General features: G+C 37.9%; 1 protein-coding gene across 1 annotated transcript in view; it reads right to left on the bottom strand.

Annotated features, from left to right (window-relative positions):
* ARHGAP42 (Rho GTPase activating protein 42) overlaps positions 1 to 13,529 on the bottom strand; it is a 122,032-nt gene that overhangs the window by 39,521 nt on the left and 68,982 nt on the right. Inside the window, exons 5-6 of the mRNA XM_035889186.1 lie at positions 9,365 to 9,475; positions 2,115 to 2,219 (exon numbers count right to left, since the gene is read on the bottom strand). Coding sequence (XP_035745079.1) covers positions 2,115 to 2,219; positions 9,365 to 9,475 — 216 coding nt within the window. The remainder of the gene's footprint in view (positions 1 to 2,114; positions 2,220 to 9,364; positions 9,476 to 13,529) is intronic.

Raw genomic sequence — 13,529 nt, 5'->3', positions numbered from 1 at the left:
ACATCTTCCACGTCAGTCTGAGGTTGGTTGATGCACTGAGTGACAAATCAGTAGAAATCCCAGCTGGCAAAAGGAAGCTGTGGATCTAGATCCGGAGCCAGAATTCAAACTTCTGTGTAACAGCAGTGAATGAGGTACTGTATCCCACTATATCTTCATGTAGATGTTTCTCTGATGTATAAATATAATAAAAAGTAATGTGATAATACATTGTTCCTTCTGCCTAAATTTACAACTCCCTCTACCTCTGTAGTCTATTTACAACTTCAAGTTGTACTTACATAGTATTTAAAAGATATTAACTATTTCTTAAAACTATTTCTTAATTAACATTCAAATTGAAAAACTCCTGTAATAATTCTGTTTCTATACATATGAGCATAGAAGATATTAGCATATTCTGACTTACAAAGCCAGTTTTGGTCTGTGCTGTGTGCTCATGTTCCTCTCAGAATTTGCCATATTAAAGTAAATAAATCTCTGGACTGAAGCACATTTTTCACCCTTTCACTGAAACTGTGCTGTGCAACAACACTGACCCCTTGTGCCTTTATCTAAAGGAGTCTTAGTAGAAAAATGGCAGTAGCAAATACAGAACTTCAAAGGACAAGGGGCTGAGATGCTCTACAGAGAGAGATCATTTGCAAGTTGATTCAAAGGGAAAAAGCTTAATAATCTACGAGATTTTGCCTTATTTCCTCAAGCAGCATTTTAAATGGGACCTATACCTACATATGAACAGACATAAAAGGCAAAGGGCTACGGAGGTATCCTGCACATGTTTAATTGCAGCAAAACCTCGAAGAGTGCAGTACTCTCAGGAATGCAGATCTACATTAACAGTGCTAAGGCAATGCCATCTTCCAACTTTGAACCAACATATACCTCTCTAATAGCAAGATGCTACATGCAAAATGTCAAGCTTTTTATTTTTGCAGTTACCCACGGGGAATAGCAATTGAGCACAGGAAAGTGCTCTTGTACTCCCAGACCTGTTTCATGTTCCCTAAGTTCAGTGGACAAGGCACTATCCGCAAAAGCTGATGTCGTATCTTTTAAACTGTTGTAGCTTCTTTGGTGCTAGTGGAGCTATAAAAATTTCTGTTGAGTGAGTATCTTTTGTTGAAAGAATGATATTGAAAAGAGATGGAGTAAACCCCAAAACACAGCATTTGGAGTAAATGACAGAACCATAGAATTCCTTCACTTTTTTTTATTTGTTCTGTACTTTGAAGTCACTTGTCATGAAAAATGTAGGGCTGGCCCAATATTAATAGGTTGAACTTCACATTTTGCCTTAAAAGCAAGAGATAGTGGTTTTAATATAAATCATGTGTAAAGATATTTTTATCTACTTACTTGTATGTCCTTGGAAGTGTAACATCTGAGTTGCACGGTGAAATAAATACACACTTGCATACAACAGTTACAATGAGTGGATAAGTATGTAAATTAAATAAATTTTTGTTATTTCTGAAAGCTATGGATTTTTTGTGCATAGTTAATCTTGTATGGCTCTTACTACCAAATTCAGACCAATCTACAGCAAAAAATCCATCTGCTCAGCTGAAAGAAACTCTATGCACAGATCACAGATCCTTTATTCTGGTGGAACAATGCATGTGAGAGCTGCTCACCGTGCAGGAAGGCCCCGCCTGTTCTCTGATGCAGACAAAATAAACCCAGAGAACAGCCAGAGCATGGCTTCCCAAGTATGCTCTATATACAGTGGGAAGCCAGCAGACAGCAGGGCAAGCTTTTTGTGGCAATCTGTGACCTTAAAGAAGCAAACTGCATCATTCTATACCAGTTGGAGAATTTTTTGGGACATCCACGTACTCCAAAGGACAGGCCCCACTCTCAAGAAAGCATTTACACACGTTTAAACCTATCTGGACTACGGTGTTTTCTAATCAAAACTTGGCTGCCTTCCTACATTTCTGGTTTTTTACTACTTAAACTTACCAAAACCAACTTTTGCCTATTCATGTAATAATTTGATTTCAGTTTACTGAAACATTGCAAGATTTAGAGTTCCAATAAAGTGCTACGAGTCAACTTGAATATCCTGAAATTAAATTAGCAAACAAAATGTAAAGACAAATCATCCTTACATTCTGCAAATTGAACTGCAGCTGCTGCTTGTATGGTGCAAACTCCTGAGCCAGTTCATATCCTTCATGGTAAAATGTAAATAATCCTTGAAGAAAGGCCAACAGCTGAAAAGGTAAAATTGAGAAGCATGACATACTTTTAAAACACACTCTTAATGCTATATAACACAAATGTAACAGAATATACACTAACTTATATGGAACGGGTATAGCCTGCAATAGTGAAAAAAATAATCTTAGCAACTGCTACACACTTTTTCTATTCAGTTGAGTATTAGAAAGCAAAAACTAAGGAAAGCTGATTTTCTATTAGTTTTCAGCAGCAAAATACGGCAAATCATCAGCAAAAAACATTCTGTGTCTTAGCTGCCGGAACACTTGAAGCTCTCATTGCTTGCAATGGCAAAGCTTTGCTGAGCAAGGAATCCATGGTCAGACCTTAAGACAGTGTTAAACGGGCATTTGCACCTTGAAGTTGTCATTTTCATAATAATTTCGTTCACTGTCCTAGTCATTTTGCCCAGTATTTCAGCTGGAGTCTTTGATGGTGTGCATTTTCTAAGTTCATACTTTCAGAGTTCATGGGTATTTTTCTTCTAAATATTTTTTCACTCTCTTCATAGTAATTGCTTGGGCTATGACCTATTTTCTACAAACGAGACTCTTGAAAGTATGTTTTGGACAGCTTAATACAACACAAGAAATCCAGACTATTTCTTCCTGCTGTGAACAAAATGCAAACTCTATCTGGTATGTCTGTGACTGACTCCAACAGAACAGTTGAAGTCGGTACATATCCAGTTGAAAATTCTTTTTAAAGTTTGCTTTAGAATAATGTTTAAGTAGTAAAAAGTGCAACTAGATTTTCTGAATGCTTATTTTAGCTGTTGAATTAATGCACTCTTTCCACCTATTAGCTTTAAAAGTCTTCTAATTATTTCTGTTCTAAATCTAAAAAATGTTTTTACATTGCTGTAAGTCTTCTTACCTGCTATTAAATAACAAGCATTTAGTTTTTTATTGTGGACTGTTTTCTTTGTATATTTAATTTAGCTTACATACAACCAAGTAAAGAAAACAACAACAACAACAACAAAAGAGAGATATTAACTGGAAGTACAATAACAAAAGCTATACCAACAGGACAGATTTATCTCAGTATACTACAGCCACTGAAAAGCTAATCATCTAGGCTAAGTAACTGGCTGTCCAGGCTGCCTCCTAACCCAGTAAAAAACCCCAGGTATTCAAGAGCATAATTCTTTTTCCTTTTTCAGACTTCTCTTTCAGGATGAGACGAATGAGCCAACAGAAACATCTATCTCTCTCCATTGACTATTGAAGTAGCCTAGACTCAGGCAACAAAAATGCCATAATTCATATTTAATGCACCTTTCTTTGTGTTACCAGTACCATAGATTATTGTAAGTGAAACAGCTTAAAATGTAGCTTTTACTGTGTTTATATTTTCTTTAAATTTACACTCAGCCCTACTTGAAGAAATGTAGTTAAACCGTTCTGCCTCCCCCTTTCCTATTGCTCACTAAGAGACTGTTGTACTAAGGTAACACATATATTTCAGGGGAATAGCTAAAATAGTATTTTGCAATTTTAAAGCATCACAAGATATTCCAGCATCACAAGATATTCCACACCCTCTGAAGTGGAAAATTCCACAGCTTGACAGATGAGAGATCGAGGACGCAGCTGTCTGGGCAGAGGCGCTAACGTGATGACTTGCTGCTACCAGACTGGTCTTGCTCTCCCCTTCCCGTCCCTTCTCCCTTTTCCCGTTCCACTCCATCACGCATCCTGCACATCCTCGTGCCAGGTCTGGCATCACTGAGCCCGTCAGTGAGCATTCGGCCTCGGGAAGCCTGCTGTTTCGCTGTATTAGTAAGCTAAAGCAGTTCAGGGTTAACAGACCATCAGTGCAGGCACAAACAGAAGTGGTAAGGCACAGATGGGAGGACTTCCCCCTTGGTTTTTACTGGTATTACAGGATGACATGAAACCCTGGCCTCAGGCAGAGGTGGTGAAAGCCCGTGCCTGCCCAATGAGTTGGTCATGGAGGCTGAAGAACTGAGGAGATCCTTGGGCATAAAAGCCACATTTTGCAGGGCCGCTACAATGGGTGTGAATCCCTGAAGCACATCCCACCACCAAACAAACAATGAAGGTATCACCATCAAGTGAAGGGCTCACAGCTTGTGTAAGTTGTCTCAGCTTTACATGGTCATCTGCCCAGCTTCAATAATTATCTCAGCTAAGGACCTGGCCCTAAGTCTCTTACTGGTTATTCAAGTAGTTCTGAGGAAGGTCCAAATACAATAATTTATCCTAAAATCTCCAATTATGTAAATAGATAGAAAGAATTCTATAGTTTTAAGGTTTATAATCTAATTCTAGAAAGAATTACATAAAAGAAAGAAAACTAATCTTCCTTTTTTTTTAATAAAGTATAAAATAAGTACGTAAATTATGACCAAGGCTCTGCTCTGGCTCCAGCTGTGCAAAACCCCTGCCCACAGTCCAGACCCAGTTACTCACCTGTGTCCCCATCTACAGCTCCTTCAGATACAGCAGCATAACTATTCCTGTGCTTACTTGGGCTTGTTTCAGTCAAAAGGACGTGGATTAACTTAAGCTGTAAGTAGGAGCCTGCTGCTAAACCCACCCCTTTCTGCTAAAGAAGCACTGCAGGAGCAATATGAGCGCTCAGCAAAACTGCAGCCAGAGCGGAATGTTAGAGCACACCAAAATGACAGTAAAGGAACCGCTGGGAGACAGTTTCAGTATGTCAGCTTATGCCTGAATTGTAAAGATCAGTTTAAAGGGCATTTCTGGAGAATGTACTTAAACCATTTAAATTTCAGCTTCAATACTTAAATCATTTTCCACCATGCAAAATGCTTTTACAGAGTATACGGAGAAATACTGAGGAGGAAAATATTTAACACAAGATGGCAGCAAAGCTGAATTTATCAGAAAGTAAAAAAAACAGCAACAAAAACCCTTGAGGAAAATATGAATGCATTTTAGTTAAAGTACTGCTCAGGTATTCTGGCAGTTGTGCATTGCAGAGGAACTGGCCTTGAGGTTCTCTCGGTCAAATACTCTCTGAGCACTTAGAAAAACAGGAATAAAAGAAAAGTAAAAACATGCTTATTTTATGCAAGCCCTAGACCAGCTTGTTCAAGTTCTGTGTTGAAACAACTGACACCGAGGATGGTATTTGTTTCTATGTGCATGTCACTAGTAGTGGAAGAACAGGGATCAGAAAATGTCCTGTACTCAACGGGCCCTCGCTGTTAAGGCATCTTCACTTCCATCAGGACAGGTACAGCCACCGCATTGCATGGATGAGATCTGGAAGCCAAGGACTTTTGCCCTAGGCTTATGCTCACAGTGGGGTTTTCTTGGTGGTGGCGTTACAAGTGGCACTGCTGCTAAAGGCAGGCTCATAATTTAAAAGATTTATATTAAATAACACAAAGAAAAGAAAAACAGACCTTTTTTCTTTCAAAAAAAGACTTTCAGAATGCATTTTGAGGTGGTCCTCACTTGAAAGGGGTGATTTGTTTCACCAAACACCATATACAATGCCTGATGTGTTCCTATCAACAATTTTTCATTTCAACAAGTGCCTTAGTTACCTCAATCTGACTATCTAATCGGTCACATCAATAAAAAGCGAGGTCTGAACTCCGTAATACAATGCTGCTCACTACCCCAGCGCCGCGAGGATTTCAACACAGAACCTGAAACAAAACCCAACTACTTCATGAGACTTTATTTATTTTTATGTAGAGCTGGTGACCTCAAGTCTGCCTGGTCATTTCATTCTCACAGGAAGAAGACTGTACTTGGGTTTCGGATAGGGGAGGAATTTAACCTTTGGCCTGCAGCACATCAGCCAGAAGTCCCTGTCTCCCTCGTTTCATTTTATTTATAAGTAGATAGCACCAGAAGGTACTTATCCATCTGATTAAAGTAAATGTAGCTAATGTAGAAAATCCAAGGAAGAGGAAATTGAGTTTAACGTTCACAGTGAAGTCTCATGGAACTGCATGCAATTAAAGGCAGGGTTTGTTGGATGGTTGGGGGGGGTGTGTGTGTATTTGTCTTTAAATAAACAATTCTGGGCTTTCATGATATTTAACGGACCACCCTCACATTTCAGATAGTTTGCTGCTTATGAGCTCTGTGCCCTGATTCCTACAGGCCAAGGAAGTCATGGCATTGCTGAGGGACAAAGCGGAGCTCTAGGAAGGAGTTTGTATTTCTCCTAACAACCGTAACATCCTCAGAAAGCTGCATTGGTTTGGACTATCTGGGTCCACAAGGCAAAGCTAGGAGCAGAGATTATTGTCTCTTACTTTGTTTTGTTATTTAACTTGCTGTAATGTAAATTTTAACACTAATTTGCCCTTGAGAAAAAGTTTAAATTCATGATTTGTACGTATGAAAACCTTTTCCAAGGGGAAAAAAAAAAAAAATCAAGATCTAGGAGGAGGATCACGAATAGGCAGTTGTCAGTTACTCACACTCTAGTACACAAAAGCGACTCCTTGAAACAAGATGCAGAGAACAGTAGAGAAATCCAGGGCCCAAGGAGCAGCTGCAAAGGTCTACTCTAAATATTATAATCCTTTATTCAGAGTATGAGTCGTTAACATTTTGTACCTTAAAATCCCTCCCCACTCTCCTCCAGGAAGGAACATTCTCCACTCTTACCAACTTCTACTGTCCTACTGTCCCAGGTGGAACACACCTGGCAATTTTTGCTATGCTACTTCTCCCACTCTGGTTCCCAGACCACCCTTATCTTTTGGCATAGACAAACTGAAGATCTTGGAAGGAGCTCCAGCAGATCCATTAGCTTTTCAAGTTCTAGTCTCATGTCATGAACTTATCCTTCTTCCACCTGTGCGTCACAATTTCCTCCTTCACTGCACTAACAGCCTTTATTTTTATGTTAAACTCTTCTTCAAAGAGTCTACTAGTAACACATGAGACTGAGAATTATACAGAGACGTGACACTGAGCTGATAAATCAGAGACACAAGCAGCACAAACACTAGAAGGCCCTTACAAGTAGCAGAGCTCCTGAGGAGGAATGTCTATATAGACATACCACCAGGCATCTTCTAGCATCTGAACATCCGTAGAGCGCGCAGAAGAAAATGAATAATACGGCAATCTTTTTGATATGGGATTTTAAAGCGTTAGGTTTTGTCCTTTCCTGCTTGCTCATACTTCTAACATCACTTACATAAACTACATATTTTTAGAAGCCTATTTTGACGACTTTTTTTTTTTTTTTGTCACATGGTATTGCTGATGTGTATTATAATTTACTTGGCATACTTTGCCTTATGGGTTTTAGTAAATGCTTTTATTCCAGCATGTTGTATGCAACAGACTAGAAACAAAAATTTAAGAATTTTGAAGGTTCAAAATTTTATAACTGATGCTATAATTTAATCTCCATTCAGACTGATTATAAAAAATTCACACCTGGAGCCAGACGACACTGCCCACAAGGGCTATCATTACCCAGTTACCAGAGCATTTCCTGTACCTGTGTGCAACAAGCAGCATACCGGGCTAAAATTCCTACTGATCCGACACAGGATGGCAACTGATGCACTCAAAGGTAAATTTTACCTACTGGATGTATATACCTGGTGACAAAAATACCCAGATCTGCAAGCCTGAGTTCACCAGTAACCTCCCCTGCTTGCTTGCTCAGTATCAGCACTGGTGAATTGATAAATGGCTCTTTCATCTTGGTAATTCACAGCTGCTGCTGCTGTGATGGCTGACATAGTGTGGGGACAGCTCCTGGTCAACAGGATAAAGCTCAGTATCTCTAGCTAAAATATATAAAATCAAATTTATTTTTCTCCTCTGTCTTGCACATAGGATTAAAGATGCCCTATTTTAACTATATGCAATTGCACAATAATATTTCCTGATGTACAAAGTCTTCTCAATGCAGAAAGTTTCTATTACTTTACAGGAACATAAGGTCTCCCATACCAGGGTCAGAGCTAGGTCAAGATTGCTAGATTTTTCCAGGATGTAAGAGTTTTTCAGAAGTAGAGACACTCTGGATTAATCTGTGACAGGTAGAAAAATGTTCTTATTTAGGAATCTGAGCAAAGTTTTAGTCTCTAAGATTTGGCAGCTGTATGCCATAAAGATAGGATTTCTGTAAGTACTGCTTGCTGAATCCAAGTTCATTAGTTTGCATCAATGTCAAACATTCACTATACGGCACATTCTCATCTCATGGAAAGGAGGCATCTGAGAAGCTCTTCTTGGTGACACTGGGTGTTAGAGATGTGATTCAACCTGTTTCACAGTCAAGAGTGCTGCTTCAGTTCATTACAAGGAAGCTGTAAGAGGGTGTGGAGAGGGAGAAAAAGTTCTACTTGTCATGTTCCTCTTTCACAACTGATGCTCTTGCTCTGCTCAGTATGCTTAATGGGAAGGGACAGATGACACTGGAAGTTCTGTGTCAAGGGCTACAGGTAGGAACTAAATTGGCAATTGGTAAGCTAGTCCTGCATGACATGAACAGTACTACTACTACTACTCTGCCACAGAAAAATGCTAGCACATCATGTTGAAGCAGCTTTTGGTATTGACTGACCCAGAAGATAGTTAGGGGTGGGGTGTGGAAACACAGTCCAGGAGAAAACCCCAGATCTAAATATGGACTTCAAACACAACTTCATCTTCCTCTTTTATGGCGTGTGAACATATGCTTTCTTTTATGAGCAAAGTAAATTAAAGACAAATAACTTCACCAACAAAAAAAATAAATTTACCTATCCTACACAAAAACTGATTTTTCACTTTATTTCACTTATAACCTGGAAAAAACCACATGTATACACTGCCTACATGGAATATTTAAATCCAAAAGCTGGCTCAAAATTTCAGCCATGAAACCGTGGTATTAGGAAACATCCATTATGTGTTGCACAGACACAACATTACATGTTGTCCAATTAAAATGTTCTGCACACTCCATCCGACATTTCACTTCACAGTAGATATGATACTCTTACATAAACCTTTAAAAAACATGGAAGGTGCCCAAGCCAAGATCTTAATGTCTGTCTATACACAAACAACCCGCGATCACAATTTAAAAATGGGAGCAAAAATAGATGTCTTAAATACAATTTTCAGCTTTAAATGCATGCATTCTGAAGAAAATAGAACATAAAGCTTACAGGTTCAACAAATTCAAATTTCTTTTTCTCTTGTACTTCTTGAATTTTAAAAACATATTCTAATGATGCTTCATAAAAGTTTTGATGTTCTCTGTCAATCTGTGTATCTGCCTGAAAGACAAAATGAAATATAGACAACATTAATGTACTCTCATGATTGATTTAGAAGCAGATTTTGTCACTGACAATCAGATCTTCTGTAAGATTACTTTACAAGCTTCATGGGGTTCAGTTTTCTTCCTGAAAATTAGAACACCCACTTAAAACAGCTAAACACAAGTTTAAGAAGCTAACATTACAAATTTTAGCCTCATGCCTTTTCCTCATGCCTTTTTGATTTCCTCTTCCTTTTTATGCTTTAATATTCTAGATTTTAGGAGATCCTGAAGGGAAACAAATAAAGGTGGCAGCAGGAACTGTGCCCTTGGTATATGGAAAGTTTAGAAAAAGAAATAGAAGAGAGTAGACTAGGAATTAAGGGGAGACAAAAAGATTAATATTTCTATTGAAATGTTTGAGTATCACATGCACTGAAATATATCTATTTCTCAGCTTCAAATACCTTCCCAAGAAGGTATTTTCTTTCTTAAATATACTGTCTTTAACAATGACATCCTGAAACTTATTATTTCATAGCATGAGTCACATGCTCTTGGAAAATAAACATACTTAAGTCCTTAACCTCATAAATCAACTATTTTTTACGTTTTAATTTTCAAACGCAAGACCTACTTGTCAGAATTGCCTGAATAATACCACCCGACATGAAGATCCCATACCAAAACAGTCTTCTGCCTAAACAACTAAAGAATTAACTCTTATCAGCTGATAAAGAGTAATAGGCTTTTATCCTCAATTTAAACAAGCCATGGGAGAGGGACCTAAAAGACAGGCAGTGTAGTGTGTGGATAATGCCTAAAGAAGAGATGCAGATTCCATTTTAATTCATCCTTCTTCATAAGAAATAATTTTCTCAAGCAAATGCCTTTTGGTCTTAGGTCAAAAAGAACTTTTATTAAGTATCGGCAATACAAGTAAAACCAGTTCAGCTATTTTTGATGTATGCCAGTTAAAATAGAGCAGTATACTTCTGTATATTCTCTGATTCAATTCTGGCATTAAAAATAACAAAGATGGGAAAATTGGAAAAGCTAGATGTTGCCTTGGCTTGATAGCAAACATTAAACAGCTAACACGTCATAAAAGAGGTTTAGTACTTGTAATAGTTCAAATGCAAAAAGTCAGTGTTTTCCTTCAGGCAGGGCTTGGTTATCAATAGCACTATACATAATTAGCATTGCTTCTTTAGTTAAGGACATGCTACTGTCGTGATTTGGCCGCACAGGCTCTTACCAACATTGATCCACTTCCCCAGCACAGTGCTCTAGCACTACATCAAAGCATGGGCTTCAATGATACGTTTCAAGTGATTCAGTACTAGCACTTCCTTCCCATGCCTATAAAAAACTAATCAGGAAATCAAGTGTAAAAACTAATATTATGAAGCAGAAATCAAGCACTCAAAACTCCAATAATCAAGTGCTTTACGACAGAATTAACTCTGCCACATGCCATTCATATAGTGCATTCAGCCACCGTTTTCTTTGATGCTCTTGTGTTAGTAGTTTTACTTCACAAAATATATACCGCAAAGGCAATGCTACCCAGCTGAACAGAACCAGGTGCCACCACTTTAGGACATGATCCAGCAAGCCTTCGCTCACAGAAGTGCAGTCAATAAGCACTTGAGACAGAACTCAGCTCTTACATTTAATTGTAAGCAAGTAATAGAATCTAGTTTTAGAAATGAGCTCTTTCAGGCTTCGACTCAGAAAATGTATTTAAACAGCTAATTAAATCCATCTCTATTCTGAACAGCATTTAAGCAGACTGTAGTTGTAATGATACTTATGACAACCAAGTGCCATCTCAAATATAGATGGGTTCCTAAATTAAGGCCATAATAACCACTGGTATACAGGGACTAAATCATAATTTCCAAAATACATCTTCTGTTGAAGCTTATGAATTTGTGTGAACATCAAGGATTCTAACATGGAAGAAACACTTTAAAAGTGATTTTAAAGTTTCAAAAGCCAAGAGGATTTTCACATATTTTTCTATGACTTCAAACTGCAGGTAAAAAATAAAAAAAATTGATGGATATGATTTTGAGTCTCTACTTGTATGATATCTAGTTACAGTAAGTAATATTTTCATTGATGTAGGATATCAGTAAAACGTATACCAGAACTTCACATACACTTGGAGACTGAAGCCTTTGCTCTATATTTATGCCTGATTCTGGAACAGATTTCAGAGAAATAAAATCAGGAGCTTATTAACTTTTTCACATCACTCAATTCTGACTGCTTTCTTGCTCTACTGTGGACTTCTTTAGGCAGTGAAAAGACAGAATTATGAAGCTTCTCTTTGATGCTAAAGGAAAAAAAGTCCAATAATCTATGTAAACTGCACAGGCAAGCTTGTGGGCTCTTAAAATATCCAACACATTTCAATTACATGAATATATGCAAACCACTCTCTATAGAATATGTTCAGACCATCAAACTGTAGATGCCTAATTAAGGTGCTCTCAATTGCACTCCAGCGTGCTATGTAAAGCAGCCCAATACAGTTCGAGAACTACTCATTTATCATCCCAATGCTCTTTAACCCATACAATGTAGCAAGAAACCTCAACAATTCCAAGAAACAGCAGGTTTTTAAAGTATTTTTCAGTGTGACAGCAGCAGCCAAAAAAATGGAATTCCCATCTCACTAAATGACGCTGACTTGAGGCAAGGACTTCCCCTCCCTTGCGCTGAGCACTAAAGCCCCAGCCGCCAGCACCCTTCCGTCCTTCGCTCGTGCCCTGGCTCTGCTGTGGGCTGCTCCAGCAAACTCCTCCTGGACACATGGGCTACAAATGGTGCTCACCCAAACCACTCTGGATGTGTCAGCCGCTATCACTTGGATTTCAAGCCAGGAATTGGTGCTTGGCCTCCTTCTATTTACAGTACAGATACAGGCCAAAAGTCTCCCTGGTTAATATTTTTGGTACAGATTTGCTATTGTACCTTCTGCTTATGGTGGGTCTATGTTGCTGATTCAGTGTGCTTACAGCTGAGTAAAACCGGGGAAGACAGAAATGACAACTTATGCTCTATATGCTTTACAAGTAGGGCATCCAGAAAAGCAAAAAACTCAGCCTCAGTTACAAGATTTTAAATCCAGAGATGTCATTTAAGGACACAGTGGAAAAATTTACTCTGGTTTTCCATTAGTTTATATACCTAAGCCAAATCCATTGTTATTCTACCACAGCTTATTAGATTCACAATTGCTACTTTTCACTTCAGTTGCTGTTTTTAGACTGTAATTATTGTCATTACTCAAGAGTAAAATATTTTATTTGATTTATATTCTAGAGTAAATTGGTGCTTAAGTTCACTTTTCCACATTTTGGTAAGATTTCTGTTTTTTCCCCTCAGCTGGTGCTTAGCCTCTAAAAGAGGCTTCATCAATACACAGGATATTTAGGTAAAGTGGAAGCTGTATGTATAAAACTTCTACATACAAGTGGAACAATTAACCAATCCTACATAACTAATGTGTTATTGAGACTGAGTATTATATAGACAGCTATGGCAATTCAGGAATATAAACATTATTACAAATTTTGAATTGCTAAGCCTCATTTAATTCAAATTATAGTATTATTGGTAAACATGAAGACAAATCCTACAATTTGTGACTGAGTGATGGTCACATCTTCTGTGAAAACTCCATCAGCAAACTAATCCCCATGATTTAAGAGTCACTGCGACAACAGCAATCCCACCAAAATAATTTTTAACTACTTTTGGCACAATTCCAAAGTGTCATTGATATTAAATTGCTGGTTTTACTGTAATTTGCCTCAAAGACAAATAATTTTTACCAGCCATACAGACTCTTCAAAGTTAAGTTGTGGATACAATTTCAAGGCATGATACTGCAATCTCAGAATAAGGTGAAAAAGAGCAAAAAAGAAGCATAAAAAAGCATCATTGAAGTGGTCTCAGTTCAGTCTCCCAGATTAAAATTTATGTGAAACAGAAGCATAATTTCATCGAGTAATAAATTCAATAGCAACCCCCCCAATTAATTATTTGACTTTCAA

This window comes from Egretta garzetta, unplaced genomic scaffold, assembly GCF_000687185.1.
Source record: "Egretta garzetta isolate BGI_Z169 unplaced genomic scaffold, ASM68718v1 scaffold492, whole genome shotgun sequence".
Lineage (NCBI taxonomy): Eukaryota > Metazoa > Chordata > Aves > Pelecaniformes > Ardeidae > Egretta > Egretta garzetta.
The sequence above is the reverse complement of the archived record's forward strand: the minus strand, read 5'-3'. Positions and strand labels throughout refer to the sequence as shown.